The sequence below is a fragment of the Mustela erminea genome, chromosome 13, assembly GCF_009829155.1.
Source record: "Mustela erminea isolate mMusErm1 chromosome 13, mMusErm1.Pri, whole genome shotgun sequence".
Lineage (NCBI taxonomy): Eukaryota > Metazoa > Chordata > Mammalia > Carnivora > Mustelidae > Mustela > Mustela erminea.
Genome location: NC_045626.1, coordinates 3,570,001 through 3,597,721, shown reverse-complemented (window position 1 = coordinate 3,597,721; position 27,721 = coordinate 3,570,001). Strand labels below are relative to the sequence as shown.

At 46.6% G+C, this 27,721-nt stretch overlaps 1 protein-coding gene across 3 annotated transcripts in view; it reads left to right on the top strand.

The window, feature by feature from the left end:
- TSHZ1 (teashirt zinc finger homeobox 1) overlaps positions 1-27,721 on the top strand; it is a 75,421-nt gene that overhangs the window by 24,130 nt on the left and 23,570 nt on the right. Inside the window, exon 1 of one of the 3 annotated variants that reach the window (XM_032309166.1) lies at positions 3,444-6,303. The exons of the other annotated variants lie outside the window; for them this stretch is intronic. Coding sequence (XP_032165057.1) covers positions 6,267-6,303 — 37 coding nt within the window. The 5' untranslated portion in view covers positions 3,444-6,266. Of the gene's footprint in view, positions 1-3,443; positions 6,304-27,721 lie in introns of those variants that run through there. 3 annotated transcript variants of the gene reach the window in all.

The window sequence follows — 27,721 nt, the reverse complement described above, 5'->3', positions numbered from 1 at the left end:
AGCGGGCTCGGGTTCCCTCAGAGAGCATACATCTTTTCCTCCAATGTCAGATTTCTCAGCGGAAAGTCGGGACCGTCCTAACTGGCACGAATTTCTGTCTCCTGGAGTTCATTTGCTCATTTGTCCAATTGTTCATTCATTGGCTTATTTACCCAATAAATACTTACTTTGAGTACCTGCTTGTTTCCAGATAGGTCTAGGGGAAAGAAAAATAAGAAGGTCCTTGAGGTAATGGATCTCACGGTATAGTGACTATTTTGAAAACTAAAGTGGTTATCAATATTAACTTTATATAAAATATCTTATTATGCATCCCGTGCATGTAAAAATTTCATTGAGTAATGAAATAAATGTTATCAGGATTGAATATGGGAAACAAAAAATCCATTTTCCGATTTGTCTCGGCTGTCTTGTCTTCTCTCCTTCCGCGTAATTCAACCGTGATCTGCGGCGTGCCGTGGCCGTGGGCAGTAGAACAGCTTCTCGGCTTCCTGCAGGGTCTGCTCTGATGCCTCGGGTCTCCAGGCAGCAAGAACAGTGTCCGTGCTATGGTGTGGACGCTGGTCGTATTCCCTTCTGAGGCCACTCTTTGACACTTGTATCAACATCCTTCTCTAGAAATTCTATGCACTATATAGCATGTATATGTTAAGTCCTAGGAGTGCTGGTCACCACCCAGTGGTCCTGAAGGTCACCACCCAGTGGTCCTGAAGGTCACCAGTCAGTGGTCCTGCTGGTCACTCTAGTGGTCACCACACAGGGCCCTGCTGGTGTTCCAGGGGCACTGGTGTATTTCAGACCTTTCCCATCTCAGGGGTGTGTGGCACTCATGTGTTCTTTCCTGGAGTCACTAAGGTCAGTAGGTAGGCTGGGTTCTCTGGGCAGACCCAGTTCTAGCCGATTGTCATCTCTACAACATGCTGCTCCATAGTTGTGTCCTCCTCATGCTTCTTACCGAGGAAGGGATACAGCCGGACGGGAGGGCAGAAAGCCTGCTGTCGTGTTGTGCGTCCTTCCTAGCAGAAAGCCCAAAGTTGTATTTGAGCCTGAAACATTAGGTCATAAAAAAACATATTTATGGGACAAAAGTAATTATTTGGTTATAAATCATGAAGTCCAGCCTTCTTCTCCGTGAACTTTTGCGAATGGCGGAATCTGATGATAAGTATAGTAACGACCGTTGTCTCTGTAATTAAGCTTCATGGGGATAGAGCTTTGTTCATGCTGTGCGCGCAGTACTTGGGACAGTGCCTGGGGGGTAGTCGGTGCTTGGGAACTAGGTGAGAGCCTGGGTTTCCTCGATTCCTGTGTGCGTGTGTTCTGTAGTTTAATTTCTGTAGTGTCCTTACTCCCGTCTCTTAGACAGAGTGAAGCTCTTGAAGTGGAGGTTCTGTGGATGGGTGGCCTCGACTGTCGTAAGGCCAAGTAGAAAAAGGGAAGTACAGTCTTCTAGGTTAAGCCCGGCTCGGTCCGATTCCTTGACCTCTGAAGCTATCCACGTGTTGCTTGCTAGTGTTTGCCGTGCACCGTGCAGAGTCTGTCTGTGGTAGTTGGCGTGTGGGGAATGGCACCCCGGATGCCCGGCCATCCCTGGTCCTTCTGCTACCCCGGTGCTGCGGTGTCTTCAGCGGACCAGAGGACCCCGACATCTGTCCTCCTTGGAAAGCCGCGGGTCCGGGAGGCTCCTGCCCCGCACTCTTGAGTCTTCCTGTCACTGTCGTGCTTCCCACATGAACTAGGAACAAAAACCCCTCGCGCGTGTGTACACATACATGTGTACGTGTGTATATGTGCCCACATGCTGCTCTGTTTTGGTTTCTCCAGTGGCTGCCATGTCACTTTGCCGGAGAGACCAGATGACACCCGATATGTCAAGCTCCAAAGGTTAGGGATGTTTTTAGAAATATTCCTCATTTCTAAATGACTCATCCTGTGTCTCACTTATTAATTTATCTGAAGCCTTCTCGAACAATTTTCTACTTTGTTGTTTACTCCTCCACACTCCGGGCCCGTTGGCTAGGACTTGGCCGTCCTGTGTGGAGTGGGGGAGGGGACAGCAGATACTTGCCAGGAGGACGTGGCCTGTGTGGAAGCGCTCGGTGGCTCCGGCGTGCCCGGGACTGGGTTCTCCTGGAAATCCTATGGATGCCGAACACAGCCGCCGCGCACCATCGCACTCTGCCGGGCCGGGGACAGGCGCCCAGCGGGTCGCTCCCCCTGCGGTGCGTGTGGGAGACATCGGAGCGCGGAGATTTCTAAGAATTGCCAAAGTGGATCATTAAATCACAGTGTGCTGGGGAGGGGGGCCTACACAGAGAGAGTTTGGTCTGTTCCGTGTGTAGGCTGGTCTGCTCTGGGGGGGCCTGAGGGAGAAGGACTTCGGGAAGGCAGGAACCGGCTCTGAACCTGCATGGGCCGCTGTAGAGGCTGAGTCAGGGACTCCACTTGAACAGGGAGGCTGCGTGGATGAGGCCCGTGCCCGGGGGAGCAGTCAGGGTTGTGTTTTGTTTTTGTTTTTGTTGTTTTTTTTTTGAGGGGAGGCCTCTTAAGAAAAGAAAGTACTAAATCATAAACACACACTTAGGTGTGAGGGTGGCTAGTACGAGGAAGGAAATCCCAATAAACAACAAGTCCTGTAAACCTGAACAGCCTGGCAAAATCCAGACCAATAGCATATTTTTATGAATTAGTTCCTGACCTAGCTGTGTTTCTGCGTGTTCTTTGCAGATGGATAATCTGGTCATTCCTCCAGAATGGGTCATGGGGGGGGTCTTTTATTTCTGATGGGTGGGGTCTGTGAGACCTGTGGCCCGCTGCCAGCGCAGCTTTTCCTTTATCAAATTGAGAGCAGGCTGCAGGGCCCGGCCAGGCCTCTTCAGTGGGAGGCGTGGTGGCCGGGGATGAGGGTTCCCCGGCCCCAGTGGGAGTGTCCTCTGTTTGCAAAGGGTCAGAGGCCAAGGAGAGGGCGAGCACCAGCAAGGGCTTCAGGGGCGTCATATGAACCCCACCCCCCGCTTAGGGCCCTGTCTAAAAAGATAATGGTCTGAATCAAATGAATAGTTGATATTTCCATATACTGTTTTATTTATTTATTATTTTTATTTTTTGATTAAAATTTCAAGGGAGCCTCAAAGCTCAGCTCCTTTTGAACTCTTGAAAGAAACTTTTTTTTTGGCATTCCCTGACAAGTGTGGCCGCGTGGTGATTTCATCATGGACAAACACGGACACCCTGACCGGGAGCTTCTTGTGTAGAGAAGCGCACATTGTTATGTGAAATCCACGTCACCTCGTCGTCACGGAATTACAGGATAATTCTGAAAATAGTAAGATCATGGAAATAGCTTTTTATAAAAATTCTAATTTGCGTGATTAAATTTTCATTTTAAACTGCCAACTCTAAGAAAGTTCTCACTCTCTTGAACGTATTTTCTTGAGAATAAAATCTCAGTTCCTTTTCTTTTTTCTTTTGTTTTAAATAGATGCTACCTGTCTTCCTCCTGCCTGGGATATGTATAGTTCAGTTAGAAGGCTCAGAAGCATGAACTTTGAGGAAAACGCTCCCTGCACAGCAGGAGAACAGCCTGGCATCACTTTCCCCGGTTTTGAGGAAACCCCGTGTTTCTGGAGCGCTGTGTGTCTGGGGCGGGTGTGGCCGTGGCTCGCTGCCCTGCTAGGCCCTGCATTGCCGATGTAGGGACATCACAGGGTCTGAGGGCCTGATGCCCCTTCTCGAGGCCCTTGGTAGAGCTGACCCTTTGAAAATAATCTGTACACCGTTGATCTGAGGAAGTAGGAAGATCCTTGGAGAATGTGGCATCTAGAAAAGTAAATTGTGTTACCAGGAAACCTGAACTTTCATGCTGCTGTCTTCAGTAGGGGTCTCTGAAAACAGTGCCTGCTCCTTTTCTCTTGTTTACGGTTTCAGGCACATCACTTCCCCCCAGAAAATGGTAACTCTGCAAATTTCAAGGGCAATGACTTGGCTTTTAAAGGGAGAGACAGTGCTACCTTTTTTTTTTTTTTTTTTTTTTTTTTGGTGCCAAGTTTGGAATTTGTATGAGCTATTTGGAGAATGTGTGTAAGTTCCAGTGTCCCAGTGTTCCTGAGAAACTTTGTGGTTTACAGTCAGGACCTGAATGCGGAACCCTGAACTGGGCGTCCTGCTCCTGGAGCTACACTGAGTCCTTGCTGGGAGTACCACGCCAGCCCCTGCACACGAGCGTTCTCTCCCCTAGCCTTGGCCTCGAACCACAGGTTCCTGTTTGAAAGAAGACGCAGCCCCATGGCCGCCTGCCCTGAGGGGAGCCTCCTGTGGGCTAACCTGGCCTGGCCAGTGTGGCACCCAGCATCATGTCTGGGGACAGTGGTCCCCAGCTGCTCGGGCCTCGCCGGGCCCTAGTGCTCTCTCTTCTTCCCCGTCGTAAGTTGCTTCAACAAAAGGATCTCATCCCACAATTTTGTAACCATCACAAAACACAAACCTACTCAATTTTGATCTTTGGAGTCACTCAATAATTTTTAACAGCCAGTCAAACCTGCTATTTAGATTAATGCATTCAGAAGAGTGGCTCATTTACTGGCTGTTTTCTGATTTGAAGCGAGTGTTTTGATGTAGGAAGACAGCGCTTGAGGGACGCCTGCTCTGGGACCCGTGCCCGTGAGGCAGGACGCACCCGGGCTGGCGGTGGCTTCTCCTGTGGGCCGTTCCACTGGCAGTTTCCCCCTCCCGTCGGCCCACCGGTATTTGCTGAGTGCTTCCTGTTTCAGATGCCAGGATCAGTAGTGAGCGCATCACATTCTCCATGGACATGGGTCACCTGTCCGGGATGCGGCTTGAGTGTTCCACAGCCTTTGGATCTGTGGGTACCGGCGTCCTGGAAGGGGTGGTGGGTGGTCGTCTCAACAGCCCTGCGATGCTTCTGGGACTGAGAAGAGCTGGGCTCCGTCCCCCTCCCTCCCCTGGTACGAGCTTGCAGCCCAGGGTGTGCTGGCCAAGGCCTGGCTCTCCTGCCCCGCCGGCCGGCCACTTACTTTGCTGAGTGGGGACGAGGGTGGGATGTCTGCCCTTTCTCTCTCTCCCCTCGCCCCCAGCTCAGGGGCTGTGGAGCTGTGGGCGTGCAGGTGGGACAACCCCTAGATGTTAAGGACACACATTTCCCTGGGTAACTGGGCAACTTGACGTCGATTCCCTTTGCCTGTGATTCCCGTGCTGCTTTGATTTCTTCCTTGTGCCGTGAAGCTCATAACAAATAAGTAAAAATTCAACCCTGAGGGAATTTAATAGTTGAGCCAGTTCATTCTCTCACTGTTCCGGAGGCTAGAAGTCAGAAATGAAGGGGTCAGCAGGCTCTGCTCCTTCTGAAGGCTCAGGGGAGAATCCTTCCTCGTCTCTTTCAGCTTTCGAGAGTTCCCAGCAATCCTGAGTGAACGCTGGCTTCTGATGGTGTCCCTCCCATCTGCCCCCTTTGTCACTTGGCCTCCTCTTCTGTGTGTCCATCTGCTTTGTGCCTGTGTGTTCTCTCGCCTGGTTGTAAGTCACCAATCACTGGATTTAGGACCCGTCCCCATCGGGTGACTTCAGTGCAGCTTAACCAGTTATATCTACAAAGACCCTGTTTCCAAGTAAAGTCACAGTGTGAGTTTCCAGGAAGCCATGAATTTTGGGGGACCCTATTCAACCCACCATAGGAGAAAATCATGCCTTCTCATTTGCACAACAGCTTTTCCTGACGGTTGGAGGTAGAGATACAGCCTCCCGCGAGTCATACATGGGCTCAACGTCCTTTGTAAGTATTAAGATATTGTTAACCGGTATCTTGATTGTTGACCAGGAAAGACTGGCGGTGCCATCTTGGCTGCTCGGTGCTGTGCGTGTGGCCATTGCTAGTCTCACAATGATAGGAAGGAATGGACCCGTCTTCATGAACTTGTGCTGGAAGGGTAGGTGTTTACCCATCAGCTGTGAGGAGCCTACCACCAGACCATCTGGGAGGGGGATACTAACAAAGGGTCCTCAAAGAGCTCATCGGCAAGAAAGTTGCAATACTGTGATTCATTGAAACATCTTGAAACAAATTGAGGCCAGTAAGGAGTGGAGCATTAATCATGTGGAGTGTGTTTCCATGACATTTGATGACTGAATAGCAAACTATTCCTCCCACTTGATTTGGGTTACAGTGCATCATCCTCAGTCCGGAGGGCAGCTGCCATGGGCCGCACCCCGAGGGGGCACCATACAGTGTGTCGGGGGCACCATACCGTGTGATGCTGTCGCGCAGAGGGCCCGGCATCTACAAAGCAGGTGCGGGCAGAGTGGCCCTTGTTAGTTTGGGTGGGGAAGGGGTGCAGGCAGCTCAGCAGTGAGCGGCCTCTTAAAAGGGAAGGTGGGGCAGACGCGTGGAGCCCACGGCTGCTGGGCTTTCCGGCAGCCCCCAGCTCCTGCCTGAGGTAGATCTGTCCCTCACACGGGTGGGTCTCACCCTTTCCCTTCCCAGTGGCGTCCCCCTTCTACGACGAGGGGCCTCCCCAGCAACTATGAGCCACTCCTGCAGTGGTTCCCGCTGCCCACTCTGGTGGGCCCGCCTGGGGATGCCCTTGTGGACAGGCGTGGGGGCCTGGCTTGTGAGGACTGGTGGTCCTGGGTGCGGTCTTGGCGGATCCCTCTCCTTGGTGTTCTGAGGATGGTGCTGGTCCAAGGTCCACTCAGGGATAACATAGGCCTTACCCGCCCCCACGCTGCCTCTTGCTGCACTTGCGCATGGCCCTTGGATCAGGTGACCTTTGGCTGTGTTTGTGGCTGTGAGTCGTGGCAGCATTTGCGGTGATGTGTGTCAGCAGGTTCGGTAAGAAGAGCTGAGCGGTGTTCAGATTGAAGAGAATGACAAACACGGTGGAGTTTCACTTACAACAGAAATCACCAGGAACCGGTCCTAAATTAGCCCAGGAGTCCAAAAAGATGTTGTTGTGGTGGTTGTTTTCCAATGCATTTGCTGTGGACGCAGTTCTTTGAGTTTATTTGGATGGTTTTGTCTTTCCTTAAAATCATGGGTAGGGCCTTCGTGTGGGCTCTTCAGGCAGGACATAGCGTAGGGTCCTGGATGTAGCCGGGCTGATGGGAAAAAGAGGGCCAGGGCCAGACCTTTCAACACCCACACAGCCTGGGAACCAGAGCATGAAAAAGAAGTCATAATAAAACAAGACGCGTTTCCGAGCAGTAAGGAGATACTGCAGGAGCTATGAGGCTCTACATGGGGAAGGCAGCGAGCAGCAGAAGCCGTCGAGACGTGGGGAGAAGCACGCAGCCGAGGCAGACGGCTGGCTTCCCCACGCACACTGCATCCGGGCTGGCCGGCTGCCTCGGGCGGCCCCCACTCTGGGTGCGAACATCCGGTGCTCGAGGCACCATTGGGAGCCACGAGGTGCGCTTGTGAGCCTGATGGGGCTCCTCGGTTGACCACTGAAGGACGGGCCGGACACCGGCTTTCTCCAGCAGAGCACGTGTCCTTCAGCGTGCTGTGGCCGTAGAGGCCTTCTTCTCTTTCTGGCCGCTGTGCTTGGCCAGTCTCGGGCCTGTTTCCGTCCTTTCCCTTTTTTCCTGGTGAAGGATGAGGTCCCACGCTCGGGTGGCCTTGCTACGATATTGCCTTCAGGCCGGGGTTCCCCTGAGTCTCACTTTTATGACTTGGAGACAGTGGACACTAGTTACAAAAGGAGGTCTTAGCATAGTAGGGGTTGGTGAAGGTAGCTGCACAGGCAAAGATTATTCGACCTCATTCTTTTCCAAGATTAATAATCCAGCCCCGGATATGGGGAAGCCCTCTTGGTCTCCATCTCCCATCCTCTGTCTCTCTGTCTGTCTGTCTGTCTCTCTTTGTTCCCCATGCCGTGTGTGTGTGTGTGTGTGTGTGTGTGTGTGTGTGTCTGCTAACACCATAGGAGAGAATTCTTTTAAAAGTTAATGAAGGAGTTGCGGTGGAAGCCTATTAGATTTTCCTTCCATTAAATGCCTGCTACAGACTTTTAATGGATGTTTTTAACTAGGCATTGTTATCAAAAGGACTATTGCACAAATTAAAACCAGGCCTACAATCTGTGAAGAGAAACTGGATTTACTTTGTGCCTTTAGGTAAAGCAGAGAGGAGCTGGAGGAGGTGAATCCCACGTTGGTGTTTGGAGACGTTGGGTTCAGGAAGACAGCCGGTAGTACCTAGAGCCACGGAGACCATAAAACCCTTGGCGGGGGTCATTCTTTGTAAAGTGAAGGCATTAACAGGAACTCTGGATTTTTAGGGGTATGTGAATGTTAATTTCAAGCTCTTATATTGATATTTAAAATACATTCTTAGCTTTTATGGGACTGCACTGTGCTTTCTGTGTTTAGGTGTGTGAAGCTGTACTAAGAAGGGAAGATTGGGCTTTTCAGCCTCCCTGATCTAGACCTGACCTGTCTCCTTACCATAATCCTAAGTACACAGACTTGCTAGAACCCCTAGATTTTTGGTTCCTCATTTTATTCTGATTTATTTGGTCTCGGGTGTCTCCCCATTTGGGCCTATACAGTCTGTTTACTGAAACTACAGAATTTGTGTTTCAAGCTTGGGAAATTCTTGTCTTATCCGGGGACATGCCAGAGGACAGCTCCTTATCGGAAAGAGACTGTCATTCACGTTCTGGCACAAATTCTTCATAACCACGGTGCTCAGCAAATGATGCCAGGTTCTGTAACGTGCCCAGCGTGGGTACCGTAACAGAGAAAGTTATGTTTTCTTATTCTCAGCGTGCTGATTATTCTGAATGTTACATCTCAGCTAGCCTTTGTCTCTGACTTCTGTTAAGATGGTTTTTGGAAACAGAATCCGTGTCCCGGAGCATCCCCCTCCCACAGCCCCTGAATGTGTGTGCACATACCGTCCATTACCTCCGCGAGTGAGGCATCCTCACCTTGTAAGTATCCCTCCAAGATGGGTGTTTCGAATTCTACTGCCCTTAAACCAGATGTCTTGAGGAGACAGTCCAACACAGAGCACTTGTCAGTTGGGCATTTCCTGCGAAAGACTGGATCCAGTCCTCGGGCAGGAAGTCGGCTGAGAGGCACGCACTGTGCAGGGCTGTCTTGCTGCCTGTGACAATGTGAGTTATGTGCGGATGTCGCCTGGCCAAGGGAGTAGAAGTTCTGTGGCTTTTTGGGGTGTCCCTCCTCATCCCAGGGACGTGGGGGTGATGTTGGGAGTCCCAGACCTCTGTTCAGACCCTATTGGGGCATCTGTGGTGTTGGCACACAGACCTGGATGCATGTGCGTGTGTGTGCATGTGTGTGTGTGTAAGAGAGAGCGGGGTAGGGCCCTTCATCAGGTCCGTCGAGATGTGCCCCAATGCAGAGCTGTCTGTCACTCAGCTGCTTGTGAGCTCAGAACACACAGTGAGTGCTGCTGAAGTCTCTGGGAGTAGATTTAATTTTATGAGCTGTATTATCCAAGAATACTAAGCCATTTAGATCATGTCCGAGTCACAGGGTTTAGAAGAGGTGATGCCTTTGATTCTTTACATGTGTTGGGGGGAGAGGGAATTAAAAACCCGTGGCCTTTTTTTTTTTTTTCTTTTAGGCACAAAACTAGTTTAATTGAAAGAATAATTTGATCTGCTGCTGCTACAGCAGAAGAGCTTGAGATGTGGCAAATTTTCTCTCCTTTCCTCCCAACTCAAGAATTTAATGCTAGCAGGTGAAGTTCTGAAGGCTGCTATCAAGTACACAGAGACAATAACTGTCTTCAAGGCAGAATTTTGTCAATATTTTTTGCTGTAGGCCGAAGAGCGTTCACAGTAATGGAGGACTGAAGCCGGCTGGGAGAGGCTGTGGCGAGCGGGGGACCGCAGGATTTATTCCAAGTTGGAGCCCGCAGTAATTTGGCGGTATATATGGCTTCTTCATAATCTTGGCTCCGGCACTGGAGGCGCCTGGACACAATGTCGTCTTCCGGAAGTGCCTTTGGGGGGGAGGTGATGCGCCACGCGGGGCCGGTGAGCGGGCAGCCTCTCCTCGGATGGTCCCATCAGCCCCCCGCCTGCCCCCGCCTCCACCAGATGCTGCGTTCGCTGACAGCTGAAGCTCACCGCCCAGGTGCCAGACGTGGGCCAGGCCGTGGCCGTGACCTTGTGTTTGCAGCCGGGCGGTGCCGCTTGCCGCCTCTCCTCCACAGGCTGCCCGGGCTGCGTGTCTCCTCCCGGCCGGCCGGGACGCCGTGCCCCTGCCTCTCGAGATGCCAGGCTTTCGTAGGACGTTGGTAGAATAGCAGACTGCACAAGCCACAAGATCTAATGGCCTTTATGACTGAAAACAGATGTGAGGTCCGGCACGGATGGCCTTGCCTCCTGAGTCACCTCACTTTGAAAAGAACCATCCCCCGCAGTTTCAGCGTGGAGAGCATCTTTCCCCTCGGGGGGTCTGGGCGACCGGGGTGCCTGCCTCATTAGGGCTCTCCTGGGAAAGCAGTTTGCTGCTACAGAGGTGACGCCACTTTTGTACTTTTGCTAATATTCTCCGTATTTCGTGTAATTGGGGGAACAGTAGAGTAGCCACATGCCTACGAAACTACGGCTTTGTCCTTCTTCTGAAGTGTGAAAAATAGGGGCGAGTTTATCATTAAATGGACTTGTAGCTGTGCTCGTTTGAAATGTTTGGACTTGACCATTTTTTAAAAAACTTCCTGTTCATTTTAATGGAAAAGAGGGATAGCCGCGGATTTTATTTATTCCGAGAACCTCGGTGCTGGCAAAGTGAAAGTAAACCCCCGACTTCCGGCTGCATTTCAAACCCAGAAAAACAGAACTGTGTTTTCTAAGATAGACAGATAAGGGCTGTAGTCAAATGCCTTTTGTGGGGGGGAGAAATTTAAACAACAGAAACCACGTAGACCTGTTTTTCTGAGGATTAGCTACAAAAAATATACGCAAGCTTACAAAAACGTCTCTAGCCCTGAAACACACGCATCCACCCGCCACCAGACAGGACGTCCGTCATGGTCACGGACAGCGTCCAGATCTTGGCTCATCGCTGGACTGGCACCTTTCATGACTACATTCTCGTTCAAGGGTCAGATTCTTACTTGGGGTCCAACTTAGTACTTCTGCTGGCCCTTAATGAAGACTCTTTCCCTTCAGAAATACCATGGCATGAAGATTCCTGTGGGTTGTGATGGCCGTGTTTTCATCCCCGCTTACTCTAGAAAGTCCCAGATCTGGGCCCACATATTTCCTTGATGTTCATCTTCATGTGTGTATCTCAGGCATCAATCTGGGATTGTTAAATTCCCCTGATCATTACGTGTGATTCAAAGATTATTTACCATGATGAGGTAGAGTAAGTAATGATGAACTCAGATACATAGAGATGAAAAGTATCAGTTTATTTCTGTGAATGCACTTGACAGTTAACTGGCCTATATTAATGGAGGCTTGAAGTAAAAGAAAATAGAAAAACTACAAATTCTAAAACATGTATTTTTTTTTCTCATCTAGAGTCGATTTTCTATAGGAAGCTACTGTTCCAATTAAATATGACATATTTACTTGCCTGATTGTGTTTTTCCTGTTTGTAATACAGTCAGATGGTCTAGTGTGTCCAGCTTCACAAACTGCGATCACGTGATTATGCTCTGTAGGGTCTGCATTCCTTGCCGAGTCTTGTGTGACGGAGCTGGGCATTTCTCTGTAGACCATTAAGAAGTAACAGCAGAAGCAAAGGTTCAGAAATCTGGTGTGTCCAGCAGCAGGTGAGGTCACCCACCAGTGGGCTTAAGGACAAGACCTTTTTGTTTCGAAGGATGCGCACGTGGTTTCTATCACGAGGGAACCATCTCCACCTCTGCAGCTTGTTAAACGAGAGGGCCCGGGGAGCTCTCGTTAGGAGGCCCGTGGCTGTCCCCTGTTTGTAGGCAGAGCTAGAACAGACAGTGCTGCTCCCCAGGGGCCTCCCTGCACCCCACTGGCTCTGCTGCCTTCCTTGCTTCTCTGTTCACAGCCTCTTTGAGGGTGAAACTTTGGAGGCTTTTTGGCACCTGCTGTTCCCCAGACTCCAGACCGCCTGCGTCTCCAGGTTCTGGCTGTGCTGTCTTTGCACATGTCTCTGCAGCGGGCACAGCCCCACACCCCCAAATTTGCTTGGTCCCTTCCTGCTGGGAAGCTGCTCGAGTACCCCTCTCCGAGCGGTCTTACCTGCAGCTCTTTCCACAGTGATCCTGGTAGAACACCGTCGTAGAAAAGGTCGAGAATCCTGAGTTTTTTGTGACAACCCCGTTGTGGGTCCTTGGGGAGTTCATGTGTCCTGCCCAGGCCCCAGTTTCTCCACCTCTGAGGTGAGGGGCCGGGGCTGGCAGCGGGCTCTGCTCTGTCCTGGGCGCTGCCCTGCGCGTCACCTGCTCTCCTCCTGCGCCTCCGCCCATCGGCGATGAATCCCACACTTTGCTTTCACACTGGGTTCTCGTGGGGCCCCTGCCCAGCCCGAGTGCCTGGAGGAACTTTCCTGCGCCGAGTGCCTGCCACTTGAGGAATCTTTCCTTCCAGTGCTGTTGCCAGTGCACCCCCACCTCTGTCCCCCGAGTGTGGCCGTGTTGCTCTGTGTCTCCATAAGGGCAGCTTGAGTTTGGAGCCGCCTTCCCTTTGCCTCCGCCCCCCAGCGTGACACCCACCGCGGGAGACCCGAGTCGGCCTCCGGTGAGTGAACGAGCGGACGGACGGACAGCCAGTGAGGGACGGATCATCCAGTCTTACCAGGTCTTCTGCCAAGACCCCCTTCTTGGAAGCTGAGAGAACAGCCCCCCAGCGGGAGGGCCCGCAGAGCTCGGATCTCCGTAGCCGTCTGGGTCCCCACAGGGCTCAGCTCGTGGCCGGAGTCCCAAGTCCCCCAGGAGCCTCTGCACGTTCGGTCAGAGATGCTTCCTGACAGTCCCCGGTGGGCTAACTCAGCACCGCCGGCCGCGGCCCCATCGCGCGTTTAGGGATGGAGGAATCCAGGGGCCGGTCACTGGGGACCTTCGGTGTGTTAGGAGCAGCCGGAACCGGGCAGGCGGGGCGGGCTGTGGACTCCCCACTCTGGGGTCTGTCATCCGAAGGCCCCGTGTGGGAGTGTGTCCTGGGAAGGGCCGAGGGTGGCGGCTCGGTGTGCTTCACGGTGCGGCTCTGTTCCCGCCGCAGTCTTGGCGCTCCCCTGCTCTCACCTGCCATCTGTTTTTTTCTTCTTTTTACTGGCAAAGTCCATTACTGTTACTTTATCTTTTTAGTTTGAGAGGAAAGTATGGGGGATTCCCTTTCTATTCCTAAACGTTTTTCTTCTTTGTTAAAGTGTTCACGTTATATGTAAAATTTGTAAAATACAGATAAGCAGACTTAAAGGCATCATTCGTAACTACCTAGATATTGCTACTATGAACATCTTATCTGAAGTCCTCTAGGATTTTTTTTTTTTTGTCTGTGCAGGTATTTTTTTAAACAAAAATGGGGATAATGGTAGTATTTATCAGTTTACTCACTAAATGGTGAACAGCTTTTTACACCTGATTTTGTACATTTTCATGATGATTTCTTTAGTGAAAAAAAAATTTTTTTTTTTTTTAACTTAACATGGCTTGGTCAGCCAGCCGTTGGTACCTATTGCAAACCTGTCCTCAAAATATATCAAGGTATCTTTTCATTTATAGGGCATGGAAATGTTCATGCCTCTGAGCTGTTGCCAACCCAGGCATTTTTAATTCTTTGCCAATTTAGTAGCTTTGAAATAATATCCCCACGTTGTTTTTATTCATATTTCTTGGGTTCCAGGTGAGGGTGAATGTTTTTCCATATATTTTATTAGATAAATGTATTTATTAGACAAAATCCTTCTTGAGTTATTTTTGCCCATGTATGTTGATTTTTCTATTGCATCATTCTTTTTTTGTTGTTGTTGATTTGGAAAAGTTCTAATAAGGATGTTCAGTCATCTTTCTAGTATTTCTATAGTAGAAAACCCTTTGGTTTGATATTAAAAATTAGTTTGTGGAGTTTTTGCCCTCTTCTGTTATCTTTGAGATTATGTAAGTGAGATATATATGTCTACATATATATAGATAGATACATACACATATATATGTATAATATATAACTTGAACAGAGAAAAAGAAATTTTAAAATAGATGAAGCTTATTTCAAATACTATATTTGAAATCCTATCCCCTAGAAATACCAAAGTTGATATTTTGGTGTATATTCTTCTGGATCTTTTCCTATGCAAATATATACTTAAAAGTATTTTTCATGTATTTTCACCAAAGTGGTTTCTTCCTACATATTTTGTTTTATAGCTTATTTTTTAGCTCATAACATTTACCATGTTATCTAGACCTGCTTTGTCATTTTAAGTACTTGTATAGCTCCCCATTTTATCGACAGGCACACTTTAGTTGAGAAATCCACCATTGTTGGAAATTTTGCTCTTGCTCAGTTTCACAGAAGTAAACAACTGTGTAATTAATATCTCTGTATGTATATCTTGGCAATAGTATCATCATTTCCTTGATAAATTCCCAGAAGTGGAATTACTAGGTCAAAGGTTTTGGCTGTTTTAAATTATTTTGGTACATATACCGCCAACTGGCCTTCTGGGAAGGCCGTGTACATTTCCAGCCCACCAGCACTATGTGTTTCCCTGGGTTAGGGCATTTTTTTCTGATGGACTGAGTTGTTTCTATGCAGTTTAACGGGTCCTTTCCTGCAGAGTTTCTGCCTTTGAAGTCATGTTTAAAAGGCGCCTCCTAACCTTCAAGATGGTGTGAATATTCAGTTTTATTGTCTTCTAGTACTTTAATGGATTTAAAAAAATATTTAAATATTTGGTATATCTGAAGTTCATTTCGGTGTGTGGTGTGGGGTGGGCCTCTGACTCCATTACTGGATGGTTGTTTCTCCCAGCTCCGTGTACTGAGTGCTCTGTCCTTTCCCCACGGACTTGTCCTGCAGACGCTCCTTCATCGTGCACGGAGTCCTAGCGTGTATTTGCGGCTGTCTCTTCAGCTTCCTGGGATTTCCACAAGCGGTCTCTCTGTTCCTGAGTTGGACCCCCTGCCCCCGTGTTAATTACTGTGGCCATGTAATATATTTTGAAATAATCTAAGAATGTATCCACTCCCTGTGCCCCTCCTTCTTTTTTCAAAGAGTAATTTTTTTCTCTTTCTGTATTAGAGGAAATTTGGAACCATTTTTGTTGCCTTAAAAAATAATACTTCAGGTAGTGTGATTGGAGTGATATTAGATTAAGAAACTAATTCAGGAAAACAGAATCTTTAGGATGGTAGTTCCCCATTCTAAATTAAAAATGATATATTTTGAAATATATTCAAGTCTTGCTTTTTTTTCTTTTTTTTGTATTTTTAGGAAGGTGTGTGGGTTTTTCACAAAGGCCCTTGGTACTGTTTTTGTCCTGTTGCTGTGTCCTAGGCTGTTTGTTTGTTCGGGTTGTCCCTCTCATGAATGGGGTTACTTTTCTGTTTTACTGGGTTCTTATTGGTGTGTGGGGAAGCTGCTGATTCTTGATGACTCTCTAGCAAGCTTTTTAGATCAGCACATGCTGTTGTTTACCTTTGCATATGGTAGTTCCATCCTAGATTTTAGTACTTTTTTATCGCTACCTTCTCTTGTGGCTTTTTTTGTTTTAGGAAAAAAACAAAAAACAAAAAACAAACAAACAAAAAAAACCCCCAAAACCAACCAAACAAAAAAAATATCCAAAACACATAGCTCGTCAACATTGATGAATGTCGGAGAATTTTTGGATTTTTTTCTAAGTCAAATATCAGTTGCAATGATGCCTTCGAGCATCTTCTGCAAATAAATCACGGAGGAGGGAACACCCTGAGTGGTGTCTGTGCGAGCGGTGGCGGGTGGAGGTTCCCCTGGGCTGGTGGAGGGTCAGGCAGACAGGGGGGCTATTTAGCCTGAAAAGGAAACCATCTTCACGTCTGTGAAGTCTGGCTGCTTCAAAAGTGAAATCTTTTCAGAATGAATTGGCAGGAAAAGGGGCTTCAACATGGAGAGATAGTGCGGAGGACTCTGTTTGAGTCTAAACTCCGCCCCACTGGCATGGGGGGTGAGGAGGGGGTGGAGAGGACCTGATTTTTAAAAAAAGGTGTTAGTAATGATGCAGCCTCTCTGAGTCACCCCCAGTTTTAGGGCTGGGCCTTGGCACGTAGCTGCCAGATGTGCCACTTTAGAACATACACATTTTTCCAGCATTATCTAGTGACAGTGCATAAATCTTTAAAAACTTACCAAATCACACGGGTTTGCCTTTGTGGTGTTTATTTTTTGTTGCTCATGCCTAATTCCTGCTGAATATCCTGAAAATCTTCTAGGGCCCCAGTCTGGGCTTGGGGTAACATCCACTGAGATATTTGTACTTTCTGTGTAATCTCCCATGGTTCTCTTTAGCTCCTAATGTAAAGTAATTTTTTCTTTTTTCATGATTCTCTTTGGTTTTAAGATGAAAATTAGATCTTGGTGTACTTGTTTTCTGTAGAAAAATGTGGAATTAACAGTTGTGTCTTTGTTCAGCTCTTTGAATGTGTTACAGTTCCTTCCCTGTCACTCTGTGTCGTCCCTACCTGTGGAAAGGGAATGCTTCCTGCTTTGTGGGAATTGAGGAGGGCTTAATGTGGTCATAAGTATGGCTTTGAGACATGCATAAACATATGTGTATATCATTTTTGAAACAGTAAAACTCACCTGTCTAAAAACCAGTTAATTACCATCTTTATTTTTCTGGGACAGAATAAGAATCAGAGGGGATAAAGGGACAGCAGGCATCAAAATCCATGCGCCGGATTGACGCGTGCATTAACAGGCGGTATCTCCAGGTCCTTCCTCACTGTGTGAATTTTATTTTGTTACACACTGTTCTCATAGTCACATATATCTGTTCTCGTAGGACACAGCAAATTAACAGTAGCAAATTGGAAGTAAGGAAAAGCACACAGATAACAGTGAGAAGTGATAGCAGAGGGCTGCATAGTCAGGGAGAAGAAAGCAGGGGAAAAATTGTTGTAAAAGAACGAATCACATGAAAAACACAGCATTGCAGGCCACTTACTGGAAATGGAATTGTTTTCTGCCCCTTTGTGGTTGGTACTGACTGTTTAGTTTTTATATCTAGTTGTCAGGCAAGTTTTAATTGTGTACAGTATATTTTAAGTAATGTGGCCATAGCATGTCCATTTTATATAGATTTTCCAGTGCTTAAACATTTTTATAAAATTCTACTGGAAAGAGCAAACCTTCAGCTATCCAGAACACCCAGCATCCCCAGATGAGGTCCTAAATACTTGTGGTTTTCAGTCAACAAAATATTTTAAATCATTGATAGGATAAACTCTTTTTATATTTTTCGGAAACACTTTTGCATATAATTTCACAATGGTTAAGTCTGCTTTCTGCATCTGTTTTAATGTACGTATATTTTTAAGTCGAATTGGCTGGAAACTATTTGGTTCTGTTCTTCTGACATGCCTATTTCCTTTCCTCCTCCCCCACCATCTGGGATGCTTCCCGCCTTGGGGAGAGGAGACGCCGCTGTGCTGTTCCAGCTCATGTGGGCCTGGCTGCACCCACAGCTGCCCGCTCACCTCCTGTTTTTCCATTTGCACACTCAGGGGAATCGGGCACTGGGTGCACGGCCTAAAGGAACTGGAAACAATGTTACCAAGATGTGCACATTTGACCTCCATGGGATGCCCTTAGCTCAATAGGACACAAACAATGCTAAATACAGGTATCATGCTATTGGCTTTTACCTCTGACTTTTCTTTTTTAACCAATCTTTTCTCTTTTTCTTTTTTCCCCTGACATTGCTTGGGATACAGTATAAGCCAACTACTTCTTCTTAAAAGGTAAAAGTAAAATCTGACATAGGATACAATATCTAAAAATAACCTTAGGAAAATGCTACTTTTTTTTTTTTCTTTTTAGTACCTATATAAGATCCAGTTTTTAACATTTCTAAGAAGTAACTTTGAAAATAGCCGCCTGAATTGTTTGATTGCTACTGAACACAGTGGAGTTGTTGCAGTGATAATTGTGGTTACAAACACAGAAGGCAACAAGTAGATCCCCTTTCGTGTATTTTACCTCTTGTGCTCAGGAGGAGACTGAGATAATGAAGAAAAATAACATTTGAACTTCTGTCCTAGAAGAATGTCACAAGAACTATTTATTGCTCACTAAAGAAATTAAATTACTTAATGAAGGTGAATTATTAACTTAATTTATTAGGAATTTAATTTGGGAGCTATTTTCATAGGGATATTGGCCAAGGCATGAACGATAACACTTTAATGCACAAAGGCACTCAAATGACTTTAAATAGGCAACTAAGTGTATTTCAATAGAAACTGTTATTTCTATGTTTTAAGTAATAGCAATTCCTCAAAAAAGACCTATTGTCAATAAAACTATGCAATCAGTAAGGAAGTATGATTCCTTTAAGGCGAATTCATTTTCAAAATGCATGTTGCTGATCATTGATACATTGTGACATTACTGTCAGTGAGGTTCCATTTCTCAGACAATTGCAAAGTTGTTTCTCCTCGTGGTATAGCTGTGCATTGGTAATATTGAGTCATTAAAGACCAGAGATCAGATTGACTGACTGAGGTGTCTCGGGGTCTGGTCATAGCAGACAAGCTGGGTCACAGAGTTGTCTGAACCTTGTAACCCATATTAGGTCGCATGTCCATGTGGTGATTCCAGATCCCAAATTGAGTGCTTTTCCTGGCCTTAAAATAAGATGCATTGTTGTTGCTTTTCCTAGAAAGTTTCTACGTTCTCCTTTTAAAAATACAGTAGGGTGGGAGGCAGATTTTTTTTTATTATTATTATCTGTGAATTAATGATTTGGATGAATGCCAGAACTGATAACTTAAGGACAGTTCACTGAAATCGTCTAGAAACATCATGATTCAATGATTGTTTTAGCGATTCATGAATTAGATGAAAGAATTATGAGAAAAAAGCATCTCATTCTCTAAGTAAACTTTTTTCTTTGAAATTTTTAGTGATTTAGTAATTTCCATGGTTATATGCAATATGGGATCTTTCTATAATTTCTAAAGCAGCACATCTAATGCATCTATAGAAACATTTTCACCTGCCCCTTTCCCACATGTAGACACAGCTGGTGAGGCCAGAAGAGGCATTTTTCTGTTTGAAATCAAGACTCTATCTTTATCTTTGAGCTGTAGAATTTCAGATGAAGTAATTTAGTTATGACAGACTTATGGTGAGATGCTATCCTTTTAAAAATCTCTAGATAACTTTATTTTATTGCCTATTTATCAGAAAATAGTGGTGATGTTATTTATTGCCTCAAAGGTGTAAATGAAATACCCACTTGCGTCTCCATCCCTCATGAATGGACCCAAACTGCTTTGCTGCTGTTTTCAACAATTCAGATAAAGCACTCAATCAAATTGGGCTTCAGCTAGGAGATCATTAATGAACTAATCTCCTTCATTGACAGATCACTCAAGACCACATAGAGCGTGTGATTTCTTGTGATCTGCAGGAATGCATTTGAAACATTTACCAAAACTTTTAATGTCCATACAAGCTGCTGAACTATTCTTAAGTAATGGGCCATTTTTATTGCTATCCTAAACCATGCTTCTCATCACGTGCCAAAAAGAAGCACCCAGTTTGGTTGATGTTCCAGAATCTTGACTAGGACTGAGCACAGTAAGTGAGAGTTTAACTTATTCCTAAGAGTACATGCTTCCTATGAGAAAATGTTTTTAAGGTTTATCAATTGAGGATATTTAGTAAGTTACTAATCTAGGCAATTGTTCATTTAAGAAAATATAGTCTTAAGTTGCTTTAGATGCTCGAGGTTAGCAGGAAAGAAATGGCTGGTATCTGTCGATAACATAATGAAAGTCATTGCTTTCAATTATGGGCTTTTTCTGTCTGATTTGGTTGGTGTGTCAGTTGGATAAAGCGTCATCTCAGAGCAACCCCCAGGCCCTAGTCCAATCTGTATTCTCTGTTTCTTGTCCTCCTGGATTCAAACAACACTGCCAATTTCTGCTGCTTTATGCACATCCCTTTGGTCATAGAAGTGCAGCTACCTCCTAGCTGAGGCACACCATTTGCCTCAGTTTCTTTGTCTGTAAAATGATGGAATTGTGAGGACCAGTGGTTTAAGATAGCTGATGTGCTCAGAGCGGGATCTGGCAAACGGTGCTCTTGGAAGTGCCGGCTGCTGTCATCATTAATGGGGGCGTCTGGAGAGCGCAGTGCACCAGACATTATTATTAGCGCAGGAATAGAGGAGGAGTTCCCTGAGCACGTGGAGCAGTGCCCCTGGAGGCAACATGCACCTGCTTGTAGGACCTGTCTGTTCTCTCACACAAGGGCAGCACAAGGTGTCTGTAGGATCATCATGGTGTGGGAATGCTAGCAGGGTGGCCCTGTACCCCTCCACAATCACGACTCGGGATGAGTTGTTGGGATGAATCGATGGAGTGTGCGTGGTATACACCATCGTGGTCCCCTCTGCAAGGCCCACTCCCCTACTGACATATATTTTGTTTTGAAATAGCATCTCTAGGGGGTGCTAGCTAGTATCTGATCCCCCCAGGCACTTTATTCCCCCCAACTCTAGGCTAATGTGAATGTTCTGAGCACGTTTAGCGAGGGCTAGGTGAAGCTGTGATGTTTGGTCTATCAGTTATGAAATGCATCTTTGATATATGATATTTTCAATTTAGGATGGACTTATCAGGATATAACCCCATAGTAACTCAAAGAAAGATCTGTATATTCTATCCCATTATAAAAATGCTGTCAAATTGATTTTATGACCCATTAAGGAGTTATAGCTCTCAGTTTGAAGAACATTGTCCTGGACTATGCATTCAGGAGTTCCCCCCCGATCTTGGTTCACAGTGAACTCAGGAAGGATGACTGTGCTAGCAAGTCATAGGTGGTGGTAATGATGGTGATGGTGATGCTGATGGTGGTGATGGTGGTGATGGTGGTGATGGTGATGGGTGAAGATGATGATGGTGATGGTGATGGTGATGATGACAGTAACAGTGATGACGTTAGCGTCAGCGACAGCTAATTCACATGTTCCTACTTTGTTTTTTAAATTTTAAAGAAGCACATGCTTATTTTAAGTAGCAGAGTAAAGGTGTATAAAGTAATTAGCATTTATAATAAAAATGGCTAAAGAAAGTTATCAGTCTTTTCCCCTGTCTCCCTTTCCATCTCCCGTCCTACAAAGGTGACCCGTGAAAGCAGCCTGGTTCTGTTTTCCTGGCCTTCCTCTCCACTCCTCATACATCTGTGTGAAAGCACATGTACTCCATGCGGGGTTATCTTTATTCCTGAAAAGTAGAATCCATTTGTGTGGTTTGATTTTCTCACTTAAAAATCCATCCTGACCATCACTCAGGCAGCCGTCTTGGTCTGTCTGTAGGCTGTGCCATCCTGACCGTCACTCAGGGAGCCATCTCGGTCTGTCTGTAGGCTGTGTACTTTTCGAGGGACGGCTGCTTCCCAGTTGCTCAGCTTTGAGCCTGTTGGTGGATGTCCCGGCTGCTTCTGCTTGGGGACCACCACAAGCCGTGCTGCTGGATATTGACTTATTTCAGAGGATGTGTTCTCCAGTGGGCACGCTGTGGGGTCAGGGAGTCTGTGTTGTTTTCATTGTCAAATTGCTTTCCAGAACGGTGTCACCAATGTCCGCTTACTGCGTACGTGATGTCGCAGGCTGTGTGAGCCTCTTACAACACTCGTGCCCCTCGGCCCTCACACCAACTGTGTGCTTGGGCATCGCAGGGGAGTCCTGTGTGTGGAAGGGTGCAGGGGTGTGTGAGTGAGTGTGGGCCTTGGAGGGGTCCTGCTGTGTCCTAGCCCAGCTTCTTAGCCTGCTGCTTCTCCTGTGTCCTTGGTGTTACTTACGAGGGTATGAATTTGCTTCAGCAGTAACTGTTGGTTCATACCTTCTTGGAAGGGTAAGGCTTTCTTCCTTACCCTTGCCTTTTCCCTAGCACTGGGTGTGCAGCTCTGGGAGACTGCTCCCAGCATTTCGTCGTGCATGAAAACGGGTGGAAGGTGTCCTTCTCACATCGTACTTTTCAGTTCTGGGAAGACAAAGGCTGCCTCGTCACTGTGTGTCTCTGTGGTGAGTAACCTGCTGCCACATCACCCCAGCTCAGTCGGCGGCGTTAGAATATGCAGAGTGTGGGCAGAATCTCTGGGTCTGTGGACATAGTCATCTTTTCCTGCCATTTTCTCATGCCTCACTGTGACGCCTAGGGTTCCTGTCGCCTGTGCTGAGATGGAGAGTCATAAGACAGCTGCTGATTCCCCTATGACCAGAGTTTGCAGAGGAAATAGTGGGGTGGGGGTTGGCAACACCCCCACTCTCCCTGGGCATGCCCCTGGATGCTGAGAAGTTTGCCACCGTGGCACCGTCGTTTGGCATTGGCCTGAAACAGTGTGCGCTCACTGAATGCCCAGGTGCCAGACACTAACGGACAGCCATAGTACACGCCCACGCCCAGGGAAACCTTCATGTCCCAGGTTTGGAGTGACCCACAGGCAGATTGGCTTCAGGTCGGCTCATAGTTTTATACTATCTCTGTAGTACCTCCGATGTCAAATGTAATGGGTTAAAATCATCCAGTCCACGGAAAGTGTACAACTGTCTCCTGGCTGCCGGTCTCGGTCGGGGTCTGCAGTTCCTCTCTCTCTGACCTCATTTTCTAGCTGTCCCCGAAAGACTCCTTCCTGGAGGTCCTTAGCCTGCTGAGTTGCTAAGGTGATGGCTGTTGCAACCCAGCTCGAGAATGTGGGTCCGAAGCGGGTAGAGGACTGTGTTGGTGAGAATGGGTGTGCAGTAGCAAACAGCCCTCACATCCCCGTGGCTTCACATAGCTGAGCTGCCTTTCCCATTCAGCGGCACGCCTCTCTCTGCGGAGGTGGCACACGGACCCCACTCAGGCTCTCGGTTGATGTGCTAGACCATCGCTGGTCACCACGCCGGGTGTGTCGGGTGGCACGCGCGCCAGCTCTCAGGGCTCCCTGGAAGGGGCAGAGTACCGCTTCTGCTCACATTTCCTCCGCTGTACCTGATCTCAAGGAGGCGGGGGAGGATGGGTCTGCGATGTGGTTGGCAAAGAAGAGCCTGAGTATTGGTCTGATGCTTGCTACGGGGGCTGAGTAGAAAGGTGGGAAGACGGGAGAGAGGAAAGGGCAGCAGATCCTGTGACTGTAGGGAAGAAACTCTGTCTCCTAAGAGATGAGCTGACTAATCTGCCAAAAGAGAAGTTCCAAAAACGCTTTGATTGATGGCAGCATCATTGGAACAAATTTATGTCCTCCTGGGTGATTCCTTTGAAGGACAGCAGTCATCTCTGTAGAAAGATGTTCTGTAAAGAACGTTGGAATCCTTGTCAGCTCATACTGGCGTCTTTAATACGGGGCCTGACCCACGCACCCATTACCATAAACTCAAGCACAGGCAGACATCCGGAGGTGAAGACACCTTAGTTCTCCCAGGGGGCCATGCAGAGCACGCCGTCTGCCAGCGCGGGGGCTGTCCCAGCTGACGGGTGCCTTCCCACCTCCCAGAAAGCTGGGAGTCCTGTTGTGGCTTTCTTCAAGACGTCTGGTTCTTCCTACCTTGTTGAAAACATAATTTCTCATTTCATAGTTACATAACGTATTCACTTCTTAACTGGAACTGGTAAGAGGAAATCACTGTGCACTTCTCATCGCTGCAGCATTTCAGTGCTGGGGGATCACTGGCTGAGAAGAAAAGCCATGCTTTTGGAGGGTTTGAACTCAAACAGGAGTTTTGATGTGGGGGAACATGTTAGTTTCCATATAGGGTGATTTTCTGCATCAGCTTAACAATGCTGTGTAATAAACAAGCAAAGGAATGGCTCCAGCTCACGTGGGATTTGGCCACCATTGAACAAAGCCCTTGGGTTTGCATCCTCTGCAGGGGGGAAGAGTTGTATTATTTCATTTTGGCATTATTTCAGGGTTCAGGGTGAGGCTCTGGTCCCAAGGAGATGGTGGCTTCCCACCCAGCCGAGAGACACAACACTGGGTCTCTAAGGCTTTCGTGTTTTGGAGAGAACTTGCACCGAACTAACAAAACTCCCTGATTTCTCAGAAAGCATTTGTGTGGTCTCTGGAAGTTTGCCAAGGAGATCCTGACCACTATCTACATTCCCCTTTTGTTGTACTTTTTAAAAAAGAAAATACAGAGGTGATGCCATCAGGTAAGAACATTGTATGGCACGATCTTGAGTCAGACTAAAGACAATAATATGCTTTTCTATATGCTTTTATCCAGTCAGTAGGTCTTCACTGGGTGTCTGCCTCGTGCTCGGCACTGTTACAGGTGGTCTACGAGCCGTGGCCTGTGTGCGATGGCACGCGTAACTTGTAGGCTTGTTGAACCCGAGAGGGCAGTACACTGGATTAGGCCCATCTCGTGGCCTCAAGACTGACCCCGCTGGAATGAAAGCAAATGCAGGCCACTTTGGTGGAAGCAAGGCCCTTTCTCAGTTCCCAAGCGCCAGAGGCTCCCCGACAGCCAGGCCTCTGTTCCTGCGGCCCGCTTTTGGCATTGTCACTACCCTTTGCCGCCTTTGGTGATCCCTTTTGACTGCTTAGGGCAGCTCAGTGTTTTCCCTTTCAGAAGCCCTCCTATGCCCCCTCCTCTTTCTGGGAAGCAGAAGCTCTTTCTTCAAGCTGTGGCCAGCGCCCTTCCCCCAGCCCGTTCGGCACTTCACTCTCTCCCACTGTCTTCATCACCGTCTTCATCACCGTCTTCTTACTCATTGTCTCTGCCCTTGCGCGTTGCTTCTTCTTGCCCTCGAAAGACTTGGAGCACGTTTTCAGGTTGGAATGGGTTTTAAGGGTCATCTGTTTCACCCCTTCCTTTTTCACAGATGAGGAGATGGAGTCTCAGGGTAGCTTCTGGATATTGGTCAAGGCTTCCCAGTGATAAGGACAATCGAAATAAGGTGAGAAGATGCTCCATTCTCTTCAATACACAAGTTCATTAAACATTTGCGTAAATATGGGACTGGCCGTCCTATCTTAAACAAAAAATAAACAACAAGCAGTTATTTGACAGCAATGTAATCTACCCAAGTAATACTACTTCTGTGTCACAATCAGATTCATCTTCTATCACTTTGACTCAAGATGCCTTTCCGAGGACTAGAAGGTGCTGTAAGGGTGGGCCCAGCCGGCACCTCCACTCACGTTGCTGCCATTTTCACCCTCAACCCGTCTCGTTCTTTCTTGACCTCTTAGCGAGGTACACACTTCTGTTTTGTGTTCAATGCCCATATAAGTAAGTTATCGATAATATATTCTTCTGGTACCACATTGTGTATTTTACAAGTCCCTTTTCTTGCAAGCAAATGTTAGCATTCCTAACTCTTAATACAATTAAATGAGTTGAAATAGGTATTTGTCCACCGAGGGCATGGTTTGCTAGAGTTACGGGACTAAGAAACCGTAGCTGCATTCAATATGTCTATGTTTCTTGTTTGCATCTTGCAACATAGAGAGTGTGTGTGTGTGTTTGTTAGTTGTGGTGTTTGTATCAATATTCATACAGATGCAGTAATTCAGTGTGAAGGAAAATCAGTGTTTTTCTGAGCTGATTTGCATATGCATGTCAGATCTAGCTACGCCGTTTTAATGGCATAGTGGAAAACAAAATGACCTTTTACCAAGTTTTTGATTCTGGAGGATTCTGTGTCTTGAGTTTGGAGGGGAGGGGCTGCAGAGGAAAAGGGAAGAAGCAACTGTTGATTTATATCATGATGCCAGCAACAGTCAGGAACCTAAGATGCTTTTCAGCTATAATTGTATCTTTGCTCAAGGCTACTGTAGTTCTACTACAGTAAATTCCATTGTCAGTCAACTCTAGAGCTTCAAGGAGCTGGCGCTGATGCTGACCACAGGAGGGTCCCAACTATCCTTAGTGTTCCTTCTCTTGTTGTAAAGTGCAATGTTATTTTATACACTGGCGATGTTGCCCTACGAGAATACATAGTATCACTCATTGATAGGATTATGGGACAGGAATCCGAAATACGTGTCAAAGCTTATCTAGCTCGCTATCCTCTTCAAGTCTTTGGTTTTCATTACAATTATTTTCCAAAAAGAAATCAAAAATAAAATGTCATCGTGAATAGCGTATATGTAAAATGGATAGTTTACCCTTAACGGGAATAGTAAAACACACCACAGAAGCTTTCAACTGGCTTCTATCAAAATAATTATCCTGGCAATTATCTCTGCCATTCAGTTAACTTTTGCATGCGGATGGTGTTTCTGTGTCTCTGTTCATCAGCCTCTCGCTTAGAGTTCTCCCAGGAACTATTATACTGACAGATTTTATTTTATTATTAGTGTTATTATTACTTTATTTTATTTTCTAGTACAGAGGGAAAAAAAGAAAAAGAAAGGGCTATTCAAAAGGAATTGCCACGGGATATATAAGCACATACATAGTCCATTCCTTGGGGATCAGGGTGGCCGCCCGGCGTTGGGAGGTGCCCTGGGCAGGGTCTCCTGCGGGCGAGGGCGGTGGGACCAGCCAGCCTTGTGAGGCAAAGCCCCAGGGGATGCTGGACAGTTAGAAGTGAGTCCAGATAAGCCCACGAGGACGGGTATATTTAAGCGTCTTTTTTTTTTTTTTTTTTTTAAACTTCCCTTCCTCAACAGTACTCACAAGTCTGTTTTTTTGAAATTGAGGGACAGAGGTTCTCAGTTACAAACTCTTCAGTTCAGTTTCACTTGAGTCAGAGACCCGCCAGCCCAGCAAAATCTTCTCCTTCCTATTCTTCCTTACTTTTCCAGGACCGTTGAGCACACAAGGAGTGTTACGGAAAGGGTTTCTGTTTGTTTGCTCAAGTGAATATGTGAAATTGCTTCTGTTTTCAAAAGATATTTATATTATTATATATAATTATTATTTTAAAATTATACTATTTATAATATAATAATATATTATACATATTATATATTAATATATAATATAATTATATTATTAAATATATATGCATATATGTATATATATACACATATATACTTTTTTGCTTTTATATATATTTTTTATACTTTTTATATGTGTGTGTGTATATATATATATACACACACATATAAACTTTTTATACGTGTGTGTATGTGTATATATATACACACACACACACACACATATACTTCTTTTTTTTTTTTTTTTTACCCCACTCTGTGGGGTAGTTCTCAGAATATGATCTTGTTTGTTCAGATCTTGGATCACGGTGGAGAAATGGTGTGGAAAGAGCCCTGCTTTGACCTCTGCCTCCCTCTCCCCACAACATCTGCGAGTTTCAGGCAGAACTGTTTTGCAAGAGAAATGTATGTCTCAGTGGGGCAACTTTCTCACAGCTCCCTCACCACTGAGGTGGGACCCCTTTGGCTCGTCTTGCGTCTTGCGTGTGGACTTGAGTGAGTAGAAACACTTTAAGAAAAGTAAACTCCGTGCTTTTCTACTGTCATATTTGATTGGAGCTGTGCTCTGATGGTTGTTTGAAGCTAGCATGAAATGCAGTGCCTGCCTGACCCATTTTCACAGCCCATTATCATAATTTCACTGTCGTATGGCCACTGAGTTAATG